At 46.7% G+C, this 27,368-nt stretch overlaps 1 protein-coding gene across 1 annotated transcript in view; it reads right to left on the reverse strand.

The window, feature by feature from the left end:
• Positions 1-16,024, reverse strand: part of LOC122927070 (protein-arginine deiminase type-1-like) — a 57,151-nt gene extending 41,127 nt beyond the window's left edge. The window contains exon 1 of the mRNA XM_044278643.1: positions 15,834-16,024. Coding sequence (XP_044134578.1) covers positions 15,834-15,925 — 92 coding nt within the window. The 5' untranslated portion in view covers positions 15,926-16,024. The remainder of the gene's footprint in view (positions 1-15,833) is intronic.
• Between the last annotated feature and the right edge of the window lie 11,344 nt (positions 16,025-27,368).

Below are 27,368 nucleotides of genomic sequence, written 5' to 3' on the forward strand. Positions count from 1 at the left end.
TCTACTATGAGGGGGCACATATCTGGGCATATCTACTATGAGGGGGCATATCTACTATGAGGGGGCACATATCTGGGCATATCAACTAGAGATGAGTGACGCAAGCTTTGAATGTTACATCCAAAGTCTCTTCATTCAAAACTTCACACAGGGCCTATGGACCAACCCAACGGTAGCCACAAACTTCTAGGGCTATATTTATCACACAGTCCCACCATACTGTCTCCTCTACAGCTTTTTTCCCATTCAATTGCAGCCATCCATCTCACAGAGCACCGTGCCTCTTCCACACATCTTATACTGTATTTGGCCAGATTTTTTATACCCATTTCTATACCGCTGTCCATATATGCATTACGACCATGTCACAATTATGCCTTCACAGTCTCACAATATAAACATGCGTAGTTTTACACAACCTGATTCATGTCTCCATAGCCTTATAATCACGTCACAGCCGTGTCTCCATAGCCTTATAATCACATCACAGCCGTGTCTCCATAGCCTTATAATCACGTCACAGCCGTGTCTCCATAGCCTTATAATCATGTCACAGCCGTGTCTCCATAGCCTTATAGTCACGTCACAATCATGCCTCTATACCCCTATAATCATGTTTTAAATATACATATATGTCGTTTTTACTTGTGCTGACATGCTCGGTTTCAGTTCTGCTTCTTGAACAATTATGTTTTTACAGGATATTATTTTACAGCGTGTGGTATGGAAATCGTCCTGCTGCTCGTTACCCATTATGTGCTCTGTTTGATGGATGACAATTATGGTTCTCTGATACCATTGATGTACTAAATGTTACATTGATGCATTATTTTCAGTCTCCTCTGTGAACAATGTATTATCTCAATCTATGGAGTCTTATGTACCAGCTTAATAAAGGGCGATTCCTATGTTAGGCTACTTTCACACTAGCGTTAATATTTTCCGGTATTGAGATCCGTCATAGGGGCTCAATACTAGAAAAAAAAAACGCCTCCGTTTTGTCCTCATTCATTGTCAATGGGGACAAAATGTAACTGAACAGAACGTAGCGCTCCAAAATGCATTCCGTTCCATTTGGTTGCGTTCTCATACCTGCGGTTTTCTTCGCATCATGGGATACGGAGCAAAATGGATTCGGCACAACCCACAATGCAAGTCAATGGGGACAGATCTGTTTTTTCTTTGACACAATAGAAAACGGATCCGTCCCCCACTGACTTTCAATGGAGTTTATGACTGATCCGTCTTGGCAATGTTAAAGATAATACAACAGGATCCGTTCATAACGGATGCAGGCGGTTGTATTATCAGTAACGGAAGCGTTTTTGCTGAACCCTGCCGTAAAACCCTAATCAAAGTTCTGACTACCAGTATGAACAGACCCCAGTGTGAAAGTAGCCCTGAACGTCGCAGCTACACGTCTGCACTATAAACTCGGCTGTATTACGTAAATAAAGATAACTGACTTGACTAAATTCGTGCATACACATCAGGGGCGCACCACCAATGAGGCGATCGCCTCAGGCAGCACCAGGTAGGGGCATAAGGGGGGCAGCAGAAGGGCCATGAGCACTTTCATTGGGTAAAGGGGTTAGGTTGAGAAATTGACATGGCCGGTGGGGGCGCCGTTTCAGTTTTCGCCTCCGGCAGCAGAAAGGCTAGGTGCGCCCCTGATACACATAGAACCTAATGGCAGGCGGTGCACACACAGTAAAGATGCCGCTCCTCGCCTCTGCTCCTCTTTCTGTCGCACTGGCTGTAGAGAGACCTGCATTGTCACCCCGGCACTGTTACGGTGAGAAGGGGCGTGGCTTAGCAGGGGAAGGCGTGGCCTAGGATATCCTCCTTTTTGGGGCGTTATGCAAGTTGCCACCCTAGGTCAGATAAAGGATTTTGCATTGAGGCCCAGGAGCTTTATCCTATGCCTCTGTGCAAATCTCGGCTTCCCAGTGTGAATATGCACCAACATCTTACCGTACTGCCCCAGGAGCTGCTGAGATAAGCGGCGCCTCCCTCACTGGATAAAGAGGTGACAATAAAAGCAGTAATAAGAAAGATCTGGAGGCACCTTCCAAGATGGTTATCATCTAATAACCTGCATAATGAAGGCGAACGTCTTTATAACCGGAGCAAATGAGAAATATAGGTCACTGCAAAGAAGCGTCCCTGCCACAGGGTGTAGTTATGCACATGGCCTAGATACAGCAGCTCAGCAGACGGTATCACATGCGAAAGGATTACATACAGTGGCTCCAAACAGTATCACACATTACAAGGTTAGATACTGCATCTCAGCAGACAGTATCACACATGACAGGATTAGATACAGCAGCTCAGACAGTATCACACATGACAGGATTAGATACAGCAGCTCATCAGACAGTATCACATGACAGGATTAGATACAGCAGCTCAGCAAACAGTATCACACATGATAGACTTAGATACAGCAGAAAGTATAATATATACTATGCTTAGATACAGCAGACAGTATCACACATGATAGGATTAGATACAGCAGCTCAGCAGACAGTATCACACATGATAGGATTAGATACAGCAGCTCAGCAGACAGTATCACACATGACAGGATTAGATACAGCAGCTCAGCAAACAGTATCACACATGATAGACTTAGATACAGCAGAAAGTATAATATATACTATGCTTAGATACAGCAGACAGTATCACACATGATAGACTTAGATACAGCAGCTCAGCAGACAGTATCACACATGATAGACTTAGATACACCTCTCAGCAGACAGTATCACACATAATAGGATTAGATACAGCAGCTCAGCAGGCAGTATCACACATGATAGGATTGGATACAGCAGCTCAGCGGACAGTATCACAGATAATAGGCTTAGATACAGCAGAAAGTATAATATATACTATGCTTAGTGTAGGGGGATTAGCTCTTTTCCAGGGGTTGCAAACACACGCTTCTTCACAGACACCAGGATTTAGGGGCCAAACTGTGCTTTATTGTGGCACACGGCATAAAGAAAGACACAAAGCCAAAATAAAATACCTTGCCCGTCTGGGCCCTATCTAAACACATAGGTTTCCCTGACTCACCTAAAGCGTAACAGTTCACACCCGTGATGAGATGCGGCTTTCCCAGCCCAACCTTCAGCAGCCTCCAGGCTGCTCTCGCACCAGTGTCTCTTGGGGGATAGTGGTCTCTCAGCCCTCCTGGCTCAGACCACACAGAGCCACTCCAGCCTTCTGTGTGCAACAGGGCCGGCGCTACCATAGAGGCAAGGGGGGGCAACTGCCCCCGGGCCCCCGCTCATTAGGGGGCCCCTAGCGCCGGCCCGGCCTTACTATTCTTATTGTCAGTTGTGACTTGCGTTGCGTCACACACTGACAGTCTGACACTACACTCACAGCCAGCCAAGACCAGCCAGTGCTGCTGGACTCTGCGGGCGGCAGCCGGCAGTAATGTAATTAATACATTAAACTAAGTTACTCACTCTGGGTGAGTCAAGTATTGGAGGGGGCCCCCCGCCGGGCGCAGGTGGCTGCTGTGCCTGCGCCGCTGCTTCGGTCTCTTTCAGAGAGTCAAGACTGTCTGGAGGCTGGAGCAGCAGCGGCATGCACAGCACAGGCAGGCACAAGGCTCCGCCCCCTCGCCCAGAGCAGTACTTAAGGACAGGTGCACTGAGCAGGGCAAAGAAAAGAAAAAGAAAAAGGAAAAAGGAAAAAGGAAAAGAAAATCAAGCAGCGCCAGGGAAGGCCCGCCGCCCCCAGCCAAGTTCCAGTCTGATAGGTTCATAATTCATTGGTTAGGGTACTTTCACACTTGCGGCAGGACGGATCCGGCAGGCTGCTCTCCCTGGCGGATCCGTCCTTCCGCTATATCGCCATATCGCTGCTCTGTCCCCATTGACTATAATGGGGACGGGGGCTGAGCTCCGGCGCAGCACGGTGGTGCACAGCGAAAGCCGCCGGACTAAAAAGTCCTGCATGTCCAACTTTTTAGTCCGGCGGCTTTCGCCGTGCTGCGCTGGGGCTCAGCCCCCGTCCCCATTATAGTCAATAGGGGCGAAACAGCGGAAGGACGGATCCGACAGGGAGACCAGCCTGCCGGATCCGTCCTGCCGCAAGTGTGAAAGTAGCCTTGTTTGGTTGTTGTTAATGAATCCATCATCCATCCATTCAATCCAAGTGTTTCCCACTCACTTACTTTGTCCGGCATCATCTCACCCGTCCGGGCCGTCCCAGTGTACTAATAGCCCGGCCTGCGGCCCTGGTTCTGTTTGTGTTTGGAGTCAGTTGGACTGGAGAAATGTGCATTTGGGGTGGGGGGGGGGGGAACTACCCGTAACTGCCCCATTCCCCCCCCCCCCATGCACATTTCTCCAGTCCAACTGTCCAAACAGAACCAGGGCAGGCTAGTATACTGGGACGGGTGAGATGGTGCCTGGGATGGATGGATCTGATCCAGTTTAATCAACCAACCTACCAGTAACTGGTTGATTTAAACTGGATTGTGATCCATCCCAGTCTGGTAGGTTGGTTGATTAAACTGGATCGGATCCATCCCAGGCACCATCTCACCTGTGCCAGTGGTGTACTAGCCCGCCCTGGTTCTGTTTGGAGTCAGTTGGACTGGAGAAATGTGCATTTGGGGGGGGCGGAGGATGGGAAGTGTGCTGCCATGATGAAATGGGGGGGGGGGGAATAATGTGACGCGAAGGGGGTCATGACGTGACATGGAGGGGGAGAAATTTGACATTGAGGCCCGGGGGGCATCATTGGGGGCACTGTGCCCCACAATGTACAGTATAGCGCTACACTGTGCCCCACAATGTACAGTATAGCGCTACACTGTGCCCCACAAAGTAAGCAAGCGTCATGGCGGGGGCGTGGCGGGGGCGGGCGTCATGGGGGGGGGCCCTTATTGTTTTCCGCCCCAGGGCCCCATTTCGCCTAGAACCGGCCCTGGTGTGCAAGTCCCCCAAAGTCCAGGCTATTGCATAGCCTCGTGGCCCCTCAGCCTGGCTTATCTGAGACCACACTGACAGAGCCTCACCAGGCCTCTGTCTGCACACTCTCCAGAGTGAGACACACCCAAGAACAAGTAGCAGGATTAAATAGGATCCCTGGACATGAGCATGCCCTAAGTCCCGGACCGGAGCCTGGGGAAAACAATGTTTACATTGCTACATTAGATACAGCAGACAGTATCACACATGATAGACTTAGATACAGCAGCTCGGCAGACAGCATCGCACATAATAGGCTTAGATACAGCAGAAAGTATGATATATACTATGCTTGGATACAGCAGACAGTATCACACATGATAGACTTAGATACAGCAACTCAGCAGGAAGTATCCCACACGATAAGCTTAAATACAGAGAATCAGGAGACAGTACTACACATATTAGGCCTCATGCACACGACCGTTGTGTGTTTTGCGGTCCACAAATCGCGGATCCGCAAAACACGGCTGGCATCAGTGTGCATTCCGCAATTTGCAGAACGGCACGGACAGCCTTTAATATAACTGCCTATTCTTGTACGCAAAGCGCGGGGCCACGTAACGGAGCAACGGATGCGGACAGCACACGGAGTGCTGTCCGCATCTTTTGCTGCCCCATTGAAGTGAATGGGTCCGCACCTGAGCCGCCAAAGGGAGGCGGACCAGAACAACGGTCGTGTGCATGAGGCCTTAGGCTTAGACACAGCGCCTCGCACAATTCCTGAAGACCACAGGCGTTAGGGTTGGGCTACCTGACGACATGTGTTGCGTGACTATTTTAGAGCTGTGATTCCGCTGTGAAAACACGGGCAAGTCATGTATGACTTCCACTAAATTCAATGGAGAAAAATGGAGCGACTTGCAATGTGCGCCATGAAATCCGACATTTCTGGATTTTTTGCAATGGTCGCTTCGCAAGTCGCAGCATGTCACGTGTCATAGACATACATTACATGAAATGTCGCAGTGTAAATGAACCATTAGCGTCTCAGCTCCTGTAACCGGTAGTTTGGTGCTGGGGGCAGGGGTTGTATTTTGGCTGCGCCTCCCTCACGTCCTCGCTGTTTGCACAGTGTGACCTGACACCTGCAGGCTGAGACACGCACAGGCACTCCTCAGCGACTCCGGACTACTTTTCCAGCGGTTTTAGATGCTTTCATTTACAAGTTGGAAACTGCGACATCAGTGATCGGCCCCCAAGAGGGTGTCCGCAGAGATTCGTCACCCGTATCCTCCACTGTCAAACAACCATCAGAAACTCTGAATTGATGCAAGCTCCAAATAATTACTGCCCAATTAAATTACCATGAATTAACTCAAGGATTTATGAAGATTGTGTACACTCATTAATAGCAGAAACCGAGAGGCACATCTAACATGTAAGGCTACTTTCACACTCGCATTTTGGCTTTCCGTTTCTGAGATCCATTCAGGGCTCTCACAAGCGGTCCAAAACGGATCAGTTTTGCCCTAATGCATTCTGAATGGAAAAGAGATCCGCTCAGAATGCATCAGTTTGGTTCTGATCAGTCTCCGTTCCGCTCTGGAAGTGGACACCAAAACGCTGAAAAAACACAACAACCCCATCAGAGAGATAGCAAAAACATTAGCCGTGGCCAAAACAACTGTTCTTTCTTAAAAAGAAGGAACGCACCGGTGAGCTCAGCAACACCAAAAGACCCGGAAGACCCCGGAAAACAACTGTGGAGGATGACCGAAGAATTCTTTCCCTGGTGAAGAAAACACCCTTCACAACAGTCGGCCAGATCAAGAACGCTCTCCAGGAGGTAGGTGTATGTGTGTCAAAGTCAACAATCAAGAGAAGACTTCACCAGAGTGAATACAGAGGGTTCACCACAAGATGGAAACCGTTGGTGAGCCTCAAAAACAGGAAGGCCAGATTAGAGTTTGCCAAACGACATCTAAAAAAGCCTTCACAGTTCTGGAACAACATCCTATGGACAGATGAGACCAAGATCAACTTGTACCAGAGTGATGGGAAGAGAAGAGTATGGAGAAGGAAAGGAACTGCTCATGATCCTAAGCATACCACCTCATCAGTGAAGCATGGTGGTGGTAGTGTCATGGCGCGGGCAGGTATGGCTGCCAATGGAACTGGTTCTCTTGTAATTATTGATGATGTGACTGCTGACAAAAGCAGCAGGATGAATTCTGAAGTATTTCTGCAATATTATCTGCTCATATTCAGCCAAATGCTTCAGAACTCATTGGACGGCGCTTCACAGTGCAGATGGACAATGACCCAAAGCATACTGCAAAAGCAACCAAAGAGCTTTTTAAGGGAAAGAAGTGGAATGTTATGCAATGGCCGAGTCAATCACCGGACCTGAATCCGATTGAGCTGCATTTCACTTGCTGAAGACAAAACTGAAGGGAAAATGCCCCAAGAACAAGCAGGAACTGAAGACAGTTGCAGTAGAGGCCTGGCAGAGCATTACCAGGGATGGAACCCAGCGTGTGGTGATGTCTATGTGTTCCAGACTTCAGGCTGTAATTGACTGCAAAGGATTTGCAACCAAGTATTAAAAAGTGAAAGTTTGATTTGTAATTATTATTCTGTCCCATTACTTTTGGTCCCTTAACAAGTGGGAGGCACAGATGCAAACTGCTGTAATTCCTGCACCGTTCACCTGATTTGGATGTAAATGCCCTCAAATTAAAGCTGACAGTCTGCAGGTAAAGCACATCTTGTTCGTTTCATTTCAAATCCATTGTGGTGGTGTATAGAGACAGAAATGTTAGAATTGTGTCTATGTCCCAATATTTATGGACCTGACTGTAGATAGTATGAGAGGAGTTAGTGAGATTTCTGCCTCATGAACGTTATTATGTTAAATGTTTGGTCAGCAGAACAGAATGGTCCTCTATAAACTGATGGCTTTCACGTACTTTCCTTAGTTGCCTTCTCATTAGTAGTAAGGGCTGATAGTGGACAAGAATCTGACATTTGGGGTCATTCTTGAATCCGTCACATGATTCTTCTAAAAAAGCTCAGATTCGCTCAGTGCGGGAAGTAACTGGTAATTATGCATCTTGTTAAAATGTCTCACGAAATATTATAATTATCTTCTAGATCTCTGATCTCGCTATGTCACGCAATATTTTCCCACTGACCAGTGCGCACTAATGTCATAGAAATAAATGCTAGATATGGAGCACAGAGTGTTTCAGGAGAGGAGCGTGCTTTTCTTGGGGGACTCTGCTCCTTTCTCACTTTGAACGGGTTATCCAACCCCAAAAATGCCCAGACCCCTCACACAGATTGTACTTACCTCGCTCCCCGGCACCCACGTCGCTTCTGTGGATGGGGGGCTAGCCAGGGGCGCACCACCAATGAGGCGTGGTGAGGCTCAGGCAGCACCAGGTAGGGGCAAGAGGGGGGCAGCGGAAGTGCCATGGGCAAAGAGCGCTTTCATTAGGCAAAGGGGTTTGGATAAGAAATTGTGGCATGGGGGGGCGCTGTTTCAGTTTTCGCCTCAGGCAGCAGAAAGGCTAGGTGCACCCTTGGGGCTAGCCAATAGCAGGCTGCGAGCCTCCCTAGCATCGTGGGTGACACTACGAAGGAACGGTGCCGCCGTGGCCTGCTATTGGCTGCCCCACTCCCGTCGTCGGATGTTTCGATCTGCGCGACGGGAGATTCAGCGACAGCCATGTGGGCATCAGAAGCGACGCGGGTGCCGGGGAGCGAGGTGAGTACAATCTGTGGGGGGGGGGGGGGGGGGGGGGGGGCCTGGGCATTTTTGGGGTTGGATAACCCGTTTAGAGTCTTCCAGCAGCACAGAGTATTTCAGGAGAAGATTTTCTTCAGTCCATCCTTGTCTATATTGCACAAGAGTTAGATGAAAGGGTAAGCAGATGGACGGCTGTTCTCTCCGCCCAGGGAGTATCCGCTCTGGTGACATTTCCAGCGGTTGTCACACCGGTAAGGACTGCAGTCATGGTCATTACATTAATCCTATAATCACCGCGCTCCCTGACTCACCGCGTTGACCTAATCTTCAAAAACTCACGACCTGTGACCGTTCGGATACAAGGCGAGAAAGGATTCCAAAACTGCTGGTAAGGGCAAACAGTAAGAGAACCCACCCTTAGGCCTCTTTCCCACGAGCGAGTTTTCCGTCAGGGCGCAATGCGTAAAGCAAACGCATAGCATCCGGACTGAATCCTGACACATTAATTTCACGCATCATTTCTGCATTCAGTAAAAGTCGCAGCACGTTCTATATTCTGCGTTTTTCATGCAGCTTCTGGTCTAGAAGGGAACGGGGCTTCTGCGAAAATCGGATTGTATCCTGATGCAATGCGTTTTTCACTGATGGTTGCTAGGAGATGTAGATTGTTATTCTTTCGTTTATTTTCACGCATTTGAAAAACGAATGAAAAACTGATTGCATCCGCGCAGAAAACACTGAACGCAATCGCAGACAAGACTGATTGAAAATCATCCGTTTTTTCCTGGACAGATCCTGAGAGAATCTGTAATGCTCGTGTGAAAGAGGCCTCCAGGTGCTTGCCTGCAGTGAATCTTACTTATCCTAGAAGCTGGACCCCTACCTGTCAGACATGGATGAGTCATATAGGTTTGTCATAGGAAGACCCCTTTAATCATCATATAATGTAAAGTTCTGCATCTTTCTAATAGACTTTGTGTGTAAATCCCTCATCATTTTAAATATATGCTTGCTGTCAGTGAATGGAAATTTTGTTGTTGTTGTTGTTGACACAAACAAGGTAAAAACCTAAAGGCACCTAATACTTATGGGTGAGAGTTTGTTGCAATTGTATCCAATCTAGACAATCTTCGCTGGGCTCCCGATTGATACATTTTATCTGCACTGATACATTGTAACGACAGAGGTATGCCTAGCACAGCTCCCTAGATGAGAGCCCTGAGAGCTCCTCATCTAAAGCTACAAGATAAAGGGGCACCTTCAGGATCCCCTTCATTCTAGTGACTGGTAAAGGTCCCAGACTCCCAACAGTGACAACGGTTTTATAAAATCAGAGGGTCGCCCCCCGAGATTTAGGGACAGGCTGCCCCCCTTCATTCCATCCGCTCCACGGTAGTACTGTACTTCAGCAGGGGGAGAGGTGTATGGAGCGGGTGCATCGGCTCATCCCGCTGCGGGCTGGAATACAACCGGCACCAAGCCGCAGTGACTGCGATCGGAGATAACTCTGATCACGGTCATTTAATCTCTCAGATGCTGGTGTCAATAGTGTCCGTGGAATATAAGTGGATAGACAGGGAGAAGAGCCGTGCAAATTCGCCGCAGGGGGTTAAGATCAATTGCTATGACAGCCTGGAGCCTTGTGAAGCTACTGACCGGCCTGCAAAGCTAAGGCCCCTTGCAGACGAGCGTGTCCGGATTAGGTCCGGATGCGTTGCGAATGCCTTCAGTGAAAAATGCGTGATTTCTCAGGCAAAGTCATTCAGTTCTGCCTGCGATCAACGTGTTCAGTTTTTATCGCGCGGGTGCAATGCGTTTTGATGCATTTTGCACTCGCGCAATAAAAAACGGAATGTATACAAACAACATCTCTTAGCAACCATCCGTGAAAAACGCATCGCATCCACACTTGCTTGCGGATGCGATGTGATTTTCACGCAGCTCCATTCACGTCTATGGGGCCAGCGTTGCGTAAAAATCGCAGCATGTAGGACATGCTGCGATTTTCACGCAACGCACAAGTGATGCATGAAAACCAACGCACATGTACACAGCCCCATTAAAATGAATGGGTCCGGATTCCATGCGGGCGCAATGCATTCGCGTTGCACCCACGCGGAATACTCGCTCGTCTGCAAGGGGCCTAAGCCAAAGGCCAGGGCAACTTCGCGAAATGTGTTGCGTGACTATTTGTCACACCAATGTCGCATGACATTTACTGTAATGATAGTCTATGGTGTCGCACCGAGACATGCTGCGACTGCGACACGACACAGTCGATGTCGCGGCATGTCGCAGTACGATACCATAGACTAGCATTCCAACGGTATAATGATCGCTCCTCCCTATGCTGTGGAGGAGATCGCTGCATGTAATAGCAGTGGTCTCCTCCGCTAGCGAGCAGGTGATTGCTGGGAAGGAACGCTTCCCCTTCCCGACAATCGCCTGCAGAATCGAGCTGTGTGATAGGGCTCATGCACATGACCGTATGTATTTTGCAGTCTGCAGAACACGGATTCACAAAAAAAAAACGGATGGCATCCGTGTGACGTGCATTTCTTTGCGGATCCATTGTAACAATGCCTGTCCTTGTCCACAAAACAGACAAGAATAGGACTATTTTTTTGCGGAATGGACTTGCGGACATGCGGAATGCACGAGTCAGTTCCGTTTTTTTGCGGCCCCATTGAAATGAATGATTCTGTATACGAGCTGCAAAAAAAAAAACAGTACGGACACGGACAAAAAGCACGTTCGTGTGCATGAGCCTTTAAGGCATGGCCTGACATAGCAGAATCTGATAGACTGCAATAGAATTGTGTTGCAGTCTGTGGTACAAAATGATTAGAACGTACAGATCCACTAAGGACATTAAAAATGACAGTGAAAAAAACAAAAACTAAATAAAACACTAAAGTATTACAAATTCTAATTACCCCACTTAACCAATTTTTACGTTTACAAATAAACAATAAAACATAAACATACTTAGTATCGCTGTGTTTCTGAATGTCTGAACTATTAAAATACAAAAAATGTTTTTCCTGCATAAAAAAAATAAAAATGCTATGGGGATGTGTACAGTATAAGTGCTGGGAGGAGTGTATATCCCACCCAGATACCTCAGGGGGGTGAGATAACTGGAATCAGAGGTTTCAGCAAAGTGTAGTTTGCAGTTTTATCTACATGTTGTTCTGGGCTGGATTTCATGTGGACTTCATAAAATGTTCCAAGTGTCATCTCCTCTCACGCCCAGCATTAAATCCCCTGTAATGTGGTCCAGCCCTCAGTTTGAGTCACCGGCCCATGTCAGTCACATCAATCTGACGGGTTCATCCCTCGAAATACAAGAATGGCGCTATCGAGAAATCCTGAGGCGGATCTGACGACTCTGGCTAATGTTCACACTACCCACCAAAGTAGAGACAGATCCATCCTACTGTATATATGATACACAGCCATGAAGAGCGGCAATTGGTCCAGTTTATGTTTTGGAACATTTATTGATGCCATCCTTTAGATCGTCAGCTCTGTGGGTCAGAGTCTTGTGTCCTTTCATAGTGTCCAACATAGGGTGTGGAAAGAGACTACCGGAATGGTGTAAACCAGTGGTGCCCAACCATTTTTCGTCTGAGGGCCGCACTAGACATGGTATAAATTTTGCGGGTCAGAACCAGATAGCTTTGCCAGAAATAAATGCAAACACTGTGAGGGGCATGTGTGACCATTACTACCGTGAAGTGGCACATCTGAGCATTACTACTGTGAAGGGGGCACATCTGGGCATTTTTATCGTGACGGGGGCACATGTGAGCATTACTACTGTGAAGGGGGCACATGTGAGCATTACTACTGTGAAGGGGGCACATCTGAGCATTACTACTGTGAAGGGGGCACATCTGAGCATTACTACTGTGAAGAGGCACATGTGAGCATTACTACTGTGAAGGAGGCACATGTGAGCATTACTACTGTGAAGGGGTCACATGTGAACATTACTACTGTGAAGGGGGCACATGTGAGCATTACTACTATGAAGGAGGCACATCTGAACATTACTACTGTGAAGGGGGCACATGTGAGCATTACTACTATGAAGGGGGCACATGTGAGCATTACTACTATGAAGGGGGCACATCTGAACATTACTACTGTGAAGGGGGCACATGTAAGCATTACTACTGTGAAGGGGGCACATGTAAGCATTACTACTGTGAAGGGGGCACATGTAAGCATTACTACTGTGAAGGTAGCACATCTGAACATTACTACTGTGAAGAGGGCACATGTAAGCATTACTACTGTGAAGGGGGCACATTTGAGCATTACTACTGTGAAGAGGGCACATTTGAGCATTACTACTGTGAAGGGGGCACATGTGAGCATTACTACTGTGAAGGGGGCACATCTGAACATTACTACTGTGAAGGGGGCACATGTGAGCATTACTACTGTGAAGGGGGCACATGTGAGCATTACTACTGTGAAGGGGGCACATGTGAGCATTACTACTGTGAAGGGGGCACATGTGAGCATTACTACTGTGAAGGGGGCACATGTGAGCATTACTACTATGAAGGGGGCACATCTGGGCATTACTACTGTGAAGGGGGCACATCTGAACATTACTACTGTGAAGGGGGCACATTTGAGCATTACTACTGTGAAGGGGGCACATGTGAGCATTAAGCATTACTACTGTGAAGGGGGCACATGTGAGCCTTACTACTGTGAAGGTGGCACATGTGAGCATTACTACTGTGAAGAGGGCACATGTGAGCATTACTACTGTGAAGGGGGCACATCTGAACATTACTACTGTGAAGGGGGCACATGTGAGCATTACTACTGTGAAGGGGGCACATGTAAGCATTACTGCTGTGAAGGGAGCACATCTGAGCATTACTACTGTGAAGGGGGCACATGTGAGCATTACTACTGTGAAGGGGGCACATGTGAGCATTACTACTGTGAAGAGGGCACATCTGGGCATTTTTATCGTGACGGGGGCACATGTGAGCATTACTACTGTGAAGAGGGCACATCTGAACATTACTACTGTGAAGGGGCACATGTGAGCATTACTACTGTGAAGAGGGCACATCTGAACATTACTACTGTGAAGGGGGCACATGTAAGCATTACTACTGTGAAGGGAGCACATCTGAACATTACTACTGTGAAGGGGGCACATGTGAGCATTACTACTGTGAAGGGAGCACATCTGAACATTACTACTGTGAAGGGGGCACATGTGAGAATTACTACTGTGAAGGGGCACATATAAGCATTATCCATATGAAGGGGGCACATCTGGGCATTACCCCTGTGAAGGGGGCACATCTGGGCATTACCCCTGTGAAGGGGGCACATCTGGGCATAACTGTGAAGGTGACACATCTCTGGGCATAGAAAGACTAAGGAGTGGAATGCAGGAAACTCTCTCTAGAAATACATTGTGGTGCAATATTATGAGTCCTCTCTCCCTCATTAATATTGATAAGCGTGTCCTGAGGTGCTCCCCAGGCGGCCCACACGGGCACCAGACATAGTGATCACATATTAAGGTCTCCTGCACACAACCGTTTTCTTTTCCCGCTTACTGACCGTTTTTTGCGTTCCGCAATGGTCCCGCCCCCCCAAAAAAAAAACGGAATGTACTCCGTATGCACAAATAATAGTACTGCCCCACAGTATAAGGGTCCATTCACACGTCTGTAAGTGTTTTGTGGATCCGCCAGGGGTCGGTACACAGGTGGATTTTTACCAAAGCCCAGAGAACCCCTTTAAAGTGGAGAACTCCATTAAGCCATGTCATAGCTCCTTGCCCTCTGCCGTGGGTTCACCCCCAGTGAGCACATACTCAGGGGCGAGGTGTAAATCCTGTCGTCTGCCCAAATGTGATACCGTCAGCAGGAATGATGTTATCTTTACTGTATCAATCCATTGTCTTACACAATGCCGATGAGATCTCTGGCTAATCTCTTGCCCCATCGCTTGTCTGAATCACACAAACACAGTTCATGGAGTCCAAGGTGTGCGTCTGCCAGGAGATACCTGGAGTAGTTAACCCGCATAAACCAAATATACTGCGTTCAGCACAGAGTATTTAAGCAGAAGGCTTCCCAGTTTCTTCTCTGAACAATTAGAAGTTCTACAACATTCTAATACACTTTGGGGGTCATTTACTAATGCCAGTTTGGCATAACAAAAAGAAATTGCAACTTTTTAAATGCCTCTGCGACAAAATTGTTACGCTGTCCTTATGTCACTAACAAATAGTGCTACAAATCTTCTCTAATCGGGGACAGGAGCAAATCACTCCAGGCGCACAGACCGCCTGTGCCTCGTCGTAAATTAGGCGCATCCTCCAAGGGCGCACGATATATCATACACCACCGCAAAATGCAGAGAAATGACCCCCTTTGTTTTCATCTCCTGAGCTTTAGGCCTCATGCACACGACCGTTGTGTGTTTTGCGGTCCGCAAAACACGGATGGCGTCCGTGTGCGTTCCGCAATTTGCAGAAAGGCGCGGACAGCCTTTAATATAATTGCCTATTCTTGTCCGCAAAACGGACAAGAATAGGACAGGTTATATTTTTTTTGTGGACCACGGAACGGAGCAACGGATGAGGACAGCGCACGGAGTGCTGTGCGCATCTTTTACGGACCCATTCAAGTGTATGGATCTTCATCCAAGCAGAAAACACTCGTCGTGTGCATGAGGCCTTATCAAGATCTCTCCTTGCTGTCAGTGAACATGAACATACTTGTTTATACAATTGTATCCACTTGTTTCCGCTGTATCCAGTAGTTGATACAATTGTATCCAGCCGATAAAATCCTCGATGGCTGATTACATCGCTCGCATAAAGCAGGAATCGGATTCTCTTGAAAAAAAAATGCAGCTTTTTTATATTCTCAAACTTGCAAGGAAGAAACACAGGACTTCCCCTTTAAGACCGAACCGTAACATCACATCCCTGAAGCAGTACTACAGATGACTAAATAGAGGGATTTATCCAACAAGGGTGTTAACTCTCTAAATGCCAGGACACTAATACAAAAGGGAAAGAAAAAGAAAAAAATAATAATAATAAAACCAAAGTATAATAAAAATAAATAAATAAAGGAATTTACCTGTGAATATCGATGGCTGTTTCTATCCCGACCACACACACATCGTAGGTAGGGCTCTTGTAGGTAACGGGAATGGACCTGGGCTCAGACATGGCTTCCTTCGTGTTCCTGAGCTGGATTCGGCTATGCTGACAGCTTCAAATCCAGCAGGTGAGGGGTCATTAGTGAAGTCTTCTTCAGGAGACAGTCAGCAGTGGGGCGGGCGGCTTATAATGTACACTTTGCAGCAGCGCCTCCAGATATAACTCTCCTCATCTCATCTTCCTGACAGGAGGCGGCGAGTTCTGTGGCTTCTGTCCAAAGCTAATATATATGTTATAAAAAAACTGGGGCGTGTACGAGAAAATCACCTGTAAACCGTCACCTCGCGTCAAGTCAGGGCGGTCAAAGGTGAGCAAGGATCCATCCGTAAGGGCTCATTCACACGACCGCGGTTTGGTTCCACATCCGAGGCGCAGTTTTTGCGGCTCGGGTGCGGACCCATTCACTTCAATGGGGCGGCAAAAGATACGGACAAATTGCGGAAGGCACACGTGTTTTGCGGATCTGCAACTTGCGGGCCGCAAAACACGGCACAGTCGTGTGAACAAGCCGGATCCCTGCGTTCATGGCGCCGACCGATCACATCCGACCAATTACAATCTTTTGATCCATAAATACAACCTATCCGACAACCATCGGGTTCCTTGTGACTTGTATTTAGCACGGTTTTGGTGTGTTTTTTTGTCCGTTTTTTTTTAATGCATATTTTCCGCAGATCTAAAAAGGGTGAAGTCTACACAGGAAAAACACAACAACAATTGAAATACTACAGAATAAAAAATCCACACCTAAGGAAAAAGCTAAGCGTACATGAGGTTTGTCTAATGTCATACACTTTGCTGGTACTGTATTAGGGCTCATGCACACCACCGTATATATATGTTGCGGGCCGCAGAAAGGGATCCACAAAAAATGCGGATGACGTCTGTGTGCATTCCTTATTTTGCGGAACGGAGCAGCCGGCCCCTGATAGAACAGTCCTATCCTTGTCCGTAATGCGGAAGATAATAGGACATGTTCTATTTTTTATTTTTTTGGGCAGAACAGACATACGGAAACGGAATGCCCTTCTGTTTTTTTTTTTTTTTTTTTTTTGCGGATCCATTGAAATGAATGGTTCCGCATATGGTCCGCAAAAAAAACTGAACGGACACCGAAAGAAAATACCGTACTGGGGTTTTTCCAAATGAAAATCTGTGCAGAAAAAAACGGCAAAAATCTGCATCATCTGTAGCACCCTCAGTAGTAATAAGGCTACTTTCACACTTGCATTTTTGCCTGATCCAGCAGAGAACGCTTCCGTTTTTAATACTACAACCACCTGCATCCGTTATGAACGGATCCGGTTGTATTATCTCTAAAATAGCTAAGACGGATCCTGCATTAAAACCATTGTAAGTCAATGGGGGACTGATCCGTTTTCTATTGCTCCACATTCACTGCTTGCTGCAGTTTTCTTTCCAGTATGGAAACGCAACCAAACGGAACGGAATGCATTTTGGAGCTTTCCGTTCTAATCAGTTCAGTTTTGTCCCCATTGACAATGAATAGGGACAAAACTGAAGCGTTTTTCTCTGGTATTGAGATTTTCTGCTGGATCTCAATACCGGAAAAGTGTGAAAGCAGCTATCAGCTGGCTTATAGTGCACCTGACTGACCTCAAGCCATGCCACCAGCGCCCTCCTCACTGGGAGCATCAGGTACTTATGCGATAGGCCACCCTCCAGAATTCAGCTGTATTATCCTCCTCAGGGCAGCGTTAAAGTTGTGGCAGTGTATGGGAGCCGATGACACCTTGCCCTGCCATCAAGACTACTACCCCATCATCAGTACCAAACCCTACATGGCCATCATACACACTTGTGAAAATAATTCAGACTTCCACCTAAGGCCTCGTGCACACGACCGTAGTTCTGGTCCGCATCCAAGCCGCAGTTTTTGCGGCTCGGATGCAGACCCATTCACTTCAATGGGGTCGCAAAAGATGTGGACAGCACTCCGTGTGCTGTCCGCATCATTTGCTCCGTTCTGTAGCCCCGCCAAAAAAATATAACATGTCCCATTTCTACAATGGGCCGCACGCTCCGTTCCGCAAAATTCATTTTTTTTTGCGGATCCGCGGTTTGCACGGAACGGTCGTGTGCACCTTCTCATTCAAGGAGTTTTCTTTAATTTCATGACTATGAAAATTGTAGATTCACACTGAAGGCATCAAAACTATGAATTAACACATGTGGAATTATATACATAACAAAAAAGTGTGAAACAACTGAAAATGTCATATTCTAGGTTCTTCAAAGTAGCCACCTTTTGCTTTGATTACTGCTTTGCACACTCTTGGCATTCTCTTGATGAGCTTCAAGAGGTAGTCACCTGAAATGGTTTTCACTTCACAGGTGTGCCCTGTCAGGTTTAATAAGTGGGATTTCTTGCCTTATAAATGTGGTTGGGACCATCAGTTGCGTTGTGGAGAAGTCAGGTGGATACACAGCTCATAGTCCTACTGAATAGACTGTTAGAATTTGTATTATGGCAAGAAAAAAGCAGCTAAGTAAAGAAAAACGAGTGGCCATCATTACTTTAAGAAATGAAGGTCAGTCAGTCCGAAAAATTGGGAAAACTTTGAAAGTGTCCCCAAGTGCAGTCACAAAAACCATCAAGCGCTACAAAGAAACTGGCTCACATGCGGACCGCCCCAGGAAAGGAAGACCAAGAGTCACCTCTGCTGCGGAGGATAAGTTCACCCGAGTCACCAGCCTCATAAATCGCAGGTTAACAGCAGCTCAGATTAGAGACCAGGTCAATGCCACACAGAGTTCTAGCAGCAGACACATCTCTAGAACAACTGCTAAGAGGAGACTGTGTGAATCAGGCCTTCATGGTAGAAGATCTGCTAGGAAACCACTGCTAAGGACAGGCAACAAGCAGAAGAGACTTGTTTGGGCTAAAGAACACAAGGAATGGACATTAGACCAGTGGAAATCTGCGCTTTGGTCTGATGAGTCCAAATTTGAGATCTTTGGTTCCAACCACCATGTCTTTGTGCGACGCAGAAGAGGTGAACGGATGGACTCTACATGCCTGGTTCCCACCGTGAGGCATGGAGGAGGAGGTGTGATGGTGTGGGGGTGCTTTGCTGGTGACACTGTTGGGGATTTATTCAGAATTGAAGGCATACTGAACCAGCATGGCTACCACAGCATCTTGCAGCGGCATGCTATTCCATCCGGTTTGCGTTTAGTTGGACCATCATTTATTTTTCAACAGGACAATGACCCCAAACACACCTCCAGGCTGTGTAAGGGCTATTTGACCATGAAGGAGAGTGATGGGGTGCTGCGCCAGATGACCTGGCCTCCACAGTAACCAGACCTGAACCCAATCGGGATGGTTTGGGGTGAGCTGGACCGCAGAGTGAAGGCAAAAGGGCCAACAAGTGCTAAGCATCTCTGGGAACTCCTTCAAGACTGTTGGAAGACCATTTCAGGTGACTACCTCTTGAAGCTCATCAAGAGAATGCCAAGAGTGTGCAAAGCAGTAATCAAAGCAAAAGGTGGCTACTTTGAAGAACCTAGAATATGCCATATTTTCAGTTGTTTCACACTTTTTTTTATGTATATAATTCCACATGTGTTAATTCATAGTTTTGATGCCTTCAGTGTGAATCTACAATTTTCATAGTCATGAAAATAAAGAAAACTCTTTGAATGAGAAGGTGTGTCCAAACTTTTGGTCTGTACTGTATATGCATGCTGTAAGAATAGATCCTTCTGGATGCAGAATGGAAAAATCTGGATAGGTAAAGTATTGACAACTTTTAAAGAGTAGTTTTGGATGAAGGAAGGACCAGACTGGAGTTTGATCTCATGAATTATATGACCTATGGGAGAAGATGATGATACTATGATGAGGACGAGATCAACAGCGCCACCTATAGACAAAATCTCAGTCAATACAAAGTAGCTCTAGCAGCGGGAACCTTGTGGCCTAGTTAGGGCTCGTTCACATGACCGTTGGTGTCCCGTTCCCGTATTGCGGACTGTTGTCATTCCGCATTACGGATGCGGACCCATTCATTTCAATGCGGAACAGAACACTACAGAAGCACCACGGAGTGCTTTCTGGGGTTCCGTTCTGTGCCTCTGCACCGCAAAAAGATAGAACATGCTCTATCTTTTTGCGGAATGGAGGGATCAAGTGAATAGGTCTGTGATCCCCATGCGCTTACTCCACCCCCCAATTTGCGGTCCACAGCACGGGCACGGGCTTCACACGGTCGTGTGAACGAGCCCTTATAAAGTATGCTGTGTAACATGTTTATTGATATTGTAATGCTGCAAATAGTAGAAAATCGTGCTGCGACATAGTCACAAGATTGACAGTCATTTAGTCCCCAGAGTCATTTAAAGTCCCCAGAGCTGCAGCGTCATTATTTCTGCAAATTCCTTGAATTTTTCTTTTTCACTTACAATTCCTCCACCCTCGGTGATTCAGCAGCGGTCAAAGAAAAAACTGGATCTGACCGCCATAGTGATCATCATTGTGTAAGCGCCACGATTATCATCATCAGAACAGCAAATTATACTTACAACCAGTCTTAATTAATTCTATGCTAATCACTGCATCCTTAACCCAGAGATCATCACTAATGACATAAGTGACGACGTATCTAAGCCTATCATTTGTAATACTATCTGCTGAGCCTGTGTATCTAATCCTATCATTTGTAATACTATCTGCTGAGCTGCTGTATCTAATCCTATTGTGTTTTATATTGTCTGCTTAGATTTAGTAAATAATCCTATCATGTGTAATACTGTCTGTTGTGCTATTTCTGATCCTATCATGTGTGATACTGTATGCTGAGCTGTGTATCTAATCCTATCATGTGTAATACTGTCTGCTGAGCTGTGTATCTAATCCTATCATGTGTAATACTGTCTGCTGAGCTGCCGTATCTAATCCTATCCTGTGTGATACTGTCTGCTGAGCTGTGTATCTAATCCCATCATGTGTGATACTGTCTGCTGAGCTGCTGTATCTAATCCTATCATGTGTGATACTGTCTGCTGAGCTGTGTATCTAATCCTACCATGTGTGATACTGTCTGCTGAGCTGCTGTATCTAATCCTATCATGTGTGATACTGTCCGCTGAGCTGCTGTATCTAATCCTATCCTGTGTGATACGGTCTGCTGAGCTGCTGTATCTAATCCTATCATGTGTGATACTGTCTGCTGAGCTGTGTATCTAATCCTATCATGTGTGATACTGTCTGCTGAGCTGCTGTATCTAATCCTATCATGTGTGATACTGTCTGCTGAGCTGTGTATCTAATCCTACCATGTGTGATACTGTCTGCTGAGCTGCTGTATCTAATCCTATCATGTGTGATACTGTCCGCTGAGCTGCTGTATCTAATCCTATCCTGTGTGATACGGTCTGCTGAGCTGCTGTATCTAATCCTATCATGTGTGATACTGTCTGCTGAGCTGTGTATCTAATCCTATCATGTGTGATACTGTCTGCTGAGCTGCTGTATCTAATCCTATCATGTGTGATACTGTCTGTTAGGGCTCATGCACACAAACGTATTTCCTTGCTGTGTCCGTTCCGTTTTTTTGGCGGACCGTATAAAGAAAACGGAAGGTACTCTGTGTGTATTCCGTTTCCCTATGTCCGTAAGAACATGTCCTATTATTGTCCGCATTACGGACTAGGATAGGACTGTTCTATTAGGGGCCGCCAGTTCTGTTCTGCAAAATACGGAATGCGCACGGACCTCATCCGTATTTTTTGCGGTATGCATGAGGCTTTATGCTGCGTATATAAGCCTGTTGTGTGTGATACTGTCTCCTGAGCTGCTGTATCTAATATTATAATCCTATCATGTGTGATAATGCTGTCTTCAGAGCCGCTGTATCCAATCCTGTTATGTGTGATCTGTCCTCTGAGTTGGTGTATCTAAAGACTTGGGGCTTGTTTACATCATTTATGCATTCCGTTTTAGTTTTTCCGTTGTAACATGGTTATAATGGAAAATAACGTAATCCATAAGACAGAAAGCTTTAAGAGGCATCCCGTGTGCTGCCCATTGCCGTATTGCGGACCACATTTGCGGATCCGCAATACACGGGCGTCGTTCCATGGGTATTCCGCATAACGGATGAGGACCCATTCACTTCAATGGGTCCGGAGATGCGGAATGGTGTGGAACGGAAGCAAGGAACGGAAACCCACTACAAATAAAAGGTCCTTTTGCAGGTCCTCAAAGAAGAAGAAAGAAGACGATGCCGGCTGCGCGAACAAGTGGATGAGCTGAGTTAATTATAATTTTTTTTAACCCCTCAAGCCACATTATACATATATTCTGTATGAAGAACCATGTTATAAGGGAAAATAATAAAATATACAGAACACCTAACCCAAACCCGAATATCAGTGAAGACGTCCGGGTTCGGTTCTGTTTTTTTCTCACGCGCGTACAAAACGCATTGCACTCGCGCGGAAAAAAATGAACATCGGAACGCAATTGCAGTCAAAACTGCAATTGCGTGCCTACATGCGCGGTTTTCCCGCAATGCGCACGCGACGCATCCGGAGCAAATCCGGAACGCCCATGTGAAAGAGGCCTTAGGGTCCATGCACACGTCCGTAGAATGGGTCCGCATCCGTTCCGCAATTCTGCGGAACGGGTGCGGACCCATTCATTCTCAATGGGGACGGAAAGGATGCGGACAGCACACATTATGCTGTCCGCATGTGCATTTCCGGTCCGTGGCTCCCGAAAAAAATAGAACATGTCCTATTGTTGTCCGCAATAGCAGACAAGAATAGGCATTTCTATAGGGGTGCCGACCGGGTGTGTTGCGTATATACACTATGTATACGCAATACACTACGGACGTGTGAATGGAGACTAATCCTATCATGTGTTAGGCTTTTTTTTTTGTTTACATTCGTTTTTTTGCGTTCAGTATACGGTCCGTATATGGAACCATTCATTTCAATGGGTCTGCAAAAAAACTGGAATGTACTCCGTATGCATTCCGTTTCCGTATTTCCGTTCAGTTCAAAGATACATGTCCTATTTTTGCCCGCAAATCACGTTTCGTGGCTCCATTCAAGTCAACGGGGCTGTAAAAAAAAACGGAACGGATACAGAATGCATCCGGAATTACGGATACGGAATTCAATCCATCTACTAAAAATGTTATGCCCAGCCCAATTTTTCTATGTAATTACTGTATACTGTATATGCCATGCTTCCGTTCCCGTTTGCGATCCACAAAAAATGGAAACCAAACAGAATGGCAAAACGGAATGGAACAGAAATAGAAACACTACTGAAATAAAAAACAGAAAAACTGATCAGTTTAAAACAGACCGCAAAACACTGAAAAAAACATACGGTCATGTGCAAGAGGCCTAAGGGTCCATTCACACGTCCGTAAGTGTTTTGCAGATCTGCAAAACATGGACACGGGCAATGTGCGTTCCGCAATTTGTGGACCGCACATCGCCGGCACTCTCATAGAAAATGCCTTTTCTTGTCCACAAGTGCGGACAAGAATAGGACATGTTCTATTTTTTTTCGGGAACGGAATTGCGGATCCGGAAATGCGGATGCGGACAGCACATAGTGTGTTGTCCGCATCCGTTCCGGCTCCATTGAAAAAGAATGAGTCCGTTGCGGAACGGATCCAGATCCATTATACTGTCTGCTGAGCCTCTGTATCTAATCCTGTGTGATACTGTCTGCTGAGCTGCTGTATCTAAGCCTATCCTGTGTGATACTCTCTGCTGAGCTGCTGTATCTAAGCCTATCCTGTGTGATACTCTCTGCTGACCGTATTGCGATAGATAGCGGGCGCCACAAGTGTATCTAAGTCTCCCATGTAAAAAAAAAAAGCAATGTGCACAAACAAACCACAGCGCACATGCAAAAACAGAGCACAAAAGGCAAACATTAATGAAAAATATAATAATTTTATTAATGCCGTCAAAGACAAAAACCAACAATTTCTCTGGCACCCCTCCCCAATACTTAAAAAAAAATGTACTCCATTGCCCTCATTGTACAACCTTCACAGTAGTTTTCTCCAGATATGTGTCCCCTCATGGTAGTTATGCCCTCACCATGCCCCTCACAGTATGCATGTTCCACGTACTTTTACAGTAGTTATGCCCACATTGTGCCCCCCTCATAGTAGTTATGCCCTCTCTATGCCCCTTTCACAGTAGTAATGCCCTGGCTGTGCCCCCCTTCACAGTTATAATGCCCTCTCTGTACCCCTTCAGAGTAGTTATGCCCTCACTGTGCCCATTCACAGTAGTAATGCCTTCTGTGCCCCCTTCATAGCAGTAATGTCCATTGTGCCCCTTCATAGTAGTAATGCCCATTGTGCCCCCTTCATACCAGTAATGCCCATTGTGCCCCCTTAATAGTAGTAATGCCCATCGTGCCCCCTTCATAGTAGTAATGCCCATCGTGCCTCCTTCATAGTAGTAATTCCCTCTGCGCCCTCTTCATAGTAATAATGCCCATTGTGCCCCCTTTGTAGTAGTAATGCTCATTGTGCCCCCTTCATAGCAGTAATGCCCATTGTGCCCTCTTAATAGTAGTAATGCCCATCGTGCCCCTTCATAGTAGTAATTCCCTCTGTGCCCCTTCACAGTAGAAATCGTGCCCCTTCATAGTAGTAATTCCCTCTGTGCCCCTTCACAGTAGAAATGCCCATTGTGCCCCTTCACAGTAGTAATGCTCATTGTGCCCCCTACATAGTAGTAATGCCCATTGTGCCCCCTCCACAGTAGTAATGCCCATTGTGCCCCCCCACAGTAATAATGCCCATTGTGCCTTCTTCACAGTAGTAATGCCCTCTGTGCCCCCTTCATAGCAGTAATGTCCATTGTGCCCCTTCATAGTAGTAATGCCCATTGTGCCCCCTTCATACCAGTAATGCCCATTGTGCCCCCTTAAAGGGCTTCTGTCACCCCACAAAAGTCCTATTTTTTTTTGGGATAGTTACATTCCTTATAGCGCGATATAGGAGAATATAATCTTGTCACTTACTTTCATGCGGCCGTTTCTTTAGAAAACAAAGTTTTATAATATGCAAATCCGGTCTCTACCAGCAAGTAGGGCGTCTACTTGCTGGTAGCCGCAGCAGAAAACCGCCCCCTCGTCGTGTTGATTGACAGGGCCAGCCGCGATCTCCTCCTCCGGCCGGCCCTGTCAGTATTTCAAAAATCGCGCGCCTCTGTTCATTCGCCGCAGGCGCTCTGAGATGAGGAGGCTCGTCTCCTCAGAACTCCCTCAGTGCGCCTGCGCCGATGACGTCTTCTCTTTCGGTGATGTCATCGGCGCAGGCGCACTGAGGGAGTTCTGAGGAGACGAGCCTCCTCATCTCAGAGCGCCTGCGGCGAATGAACAGAGGCGCGCGATTTTTGAAATACTGACAGGGCCGGCCGGAGGAGGAGATCACGGCTGGCCCTGTCAATCAACACGACGAGGGGGCGGTTTTCTGCTGCGGCTACCAGCAAGTAGACGCCCTACTTGCTGGTAGAGACCGGATTTACATATTATAAAACTTCGTTTTCTAAAGAAACGGCCGCATGAAAGTAAGTGACAACATTATATTCTCCTTTATCGCGCTATAAGGAATGTAACTATCCAAAAAAAAAAAAAGACTTTTGTGGGGTGACAGAAGCCCTTTAATAGTAGTAATGCCCATCGTGCCCCCCTTCATAGTAGTAATGCCCATCGTGCCTCCTTCATAGTAGTAATTCCCTCTGCGCCCTCTTCATAGTAATAATGCCCATTGTGCCCCCTTTGTAGTAGTAATGCTCATTGTGCCCCCTTCATAGCAGTAATGCCCATTGCGCCCCCTTAATAGTAGTAATGCCCATTGTGCCCCTTCATAGTAGTAATGCCCTCTGTGCCCTTCATAGCAGTAATGCCCTCTGTGCCCCCTTCATAATAGTAATGCCCTCTGTGCCCCTTTGTAGTAATAATGCCCTCTGTGCCCCCCTCCATAGTAGAAATTCCTATCTTGCCCCTTCACAGTAGTAAATCCTTCTGTGCCCCTTTGTAGTAGTAATGCCCTCTGTGCCATATCAACAGTAGTAAAGCCCTCTGTGCAACCTCTATGTTAAAAAAAACAAAAAACACAGTACCTTCTCACCTTGTCCCGTTCCTGAAGCTCACATCCAGCTCTCCCCTACAGATTCCCTGGCTGCAGGCTCCTCTGAGCGTAGGGAGCTGAGCGCTCAGTGAGAGCGGGCACCCTCCTGAGAGCCGGTATCCAGGGCTGACCACCCCCCCACCCACCCCTTAGTACGCCACTGGAATTAGGCTTAATGCATGATACAAGTCACCATATCTAATCTTTCTGTGTTAGTTTTTGCTGTCTATGCTTATCATTTGTGATACTGTCTGCTGAACTGCTGTATCTAATTCTATCGTGTGTGATACTGTAGTGCCCTGGAGCAAGGTTACTTTGGACTATGGACATTTGCCCTGATTGATACTACACAAAGCCATAAACTCCCTACTTTTTTGCACATTGACGGGTTAACTTGCACTGTGATTTAAGCCGTTGTTTATATTTATACTGTTTTATATTGTTGAACTGCATTTTATATGTTTTATTGTAATATATCCTGAGAAACTTTGGGATTTTCTATGTAGCACAGTTACCATATGGGACTATGCGGAGTGTTGGAGGGAAAAAAAACAGACACACTCACCTTCTGACTGGAAAAACTACTTAGTCATTCCCATAGATTTGTACTGAAGCTATATACAAGTTTATGACAGACTGAACTTCCAACAATCTTTCTGTTTAGGCTGTGCTTCTCCACTCCGCTTCTCCCTTTAGAAGGTTCTAGTTCAGTTAGAAACTGTATATAAGAAGACCAGTCAGAGATCCTAGTTGTCTGCAGATAGGGGTCTGTGTTTTTATAGAAGAGACTCCTCTAGACTGTACGAGTAACCAGAAGAAGACGTTTAGAGAGGCATACTCTGCCACTGACTCCGGGTAACCAACCCTTTGACCAGAGGGCCAGTCGGACGACTGAGCCACAGACCCGGGCTAACCAGCCCTTTGGCCACGGTACCGGCCTTCTGAGAGAGGGACGGCATGGAACCTTCATCTGCCTGGAAGGAGACTGGAGAAGACATCTTAGTGCACTGCCTGTATTGTTTTGCACTTGAGTTCCACCAATAAAGAACAACACTGGTTTATTGCAGACACTGGCTCTCTGGACTTATTTCCCATTGGGGTGCAACAGTACTTACCATCCCCTCCATGTGGTAACACCTTGACTATAGCTGGGGCCCCAGCATAGCGTTGGAGCCTCCCCAAACTCTGTCACTAGAATACTGTCTGTTGTATCTAAGCCTATCATGTGTGATTCTGTCTGCTGAGCCGTTGTATCTAACCCTGTCATGTGTGATACAATCTGTTGAGCTGCTCCATCTCAGGTTGGG

This window comes from Bufo gargarizans, chromosome 2 (genome assembly GCF_014858855.1).
Source record: "Bufo gargarizans isolate SCDJY-AF-19 chromosome 2, ASM1485885v1, whole genome shotgun sequence".
NCBI lineage: Eukaryota > Metazoa > Chordata > Amphibia > Anura > Bufonidae > Bufo > Bufo gargarizans.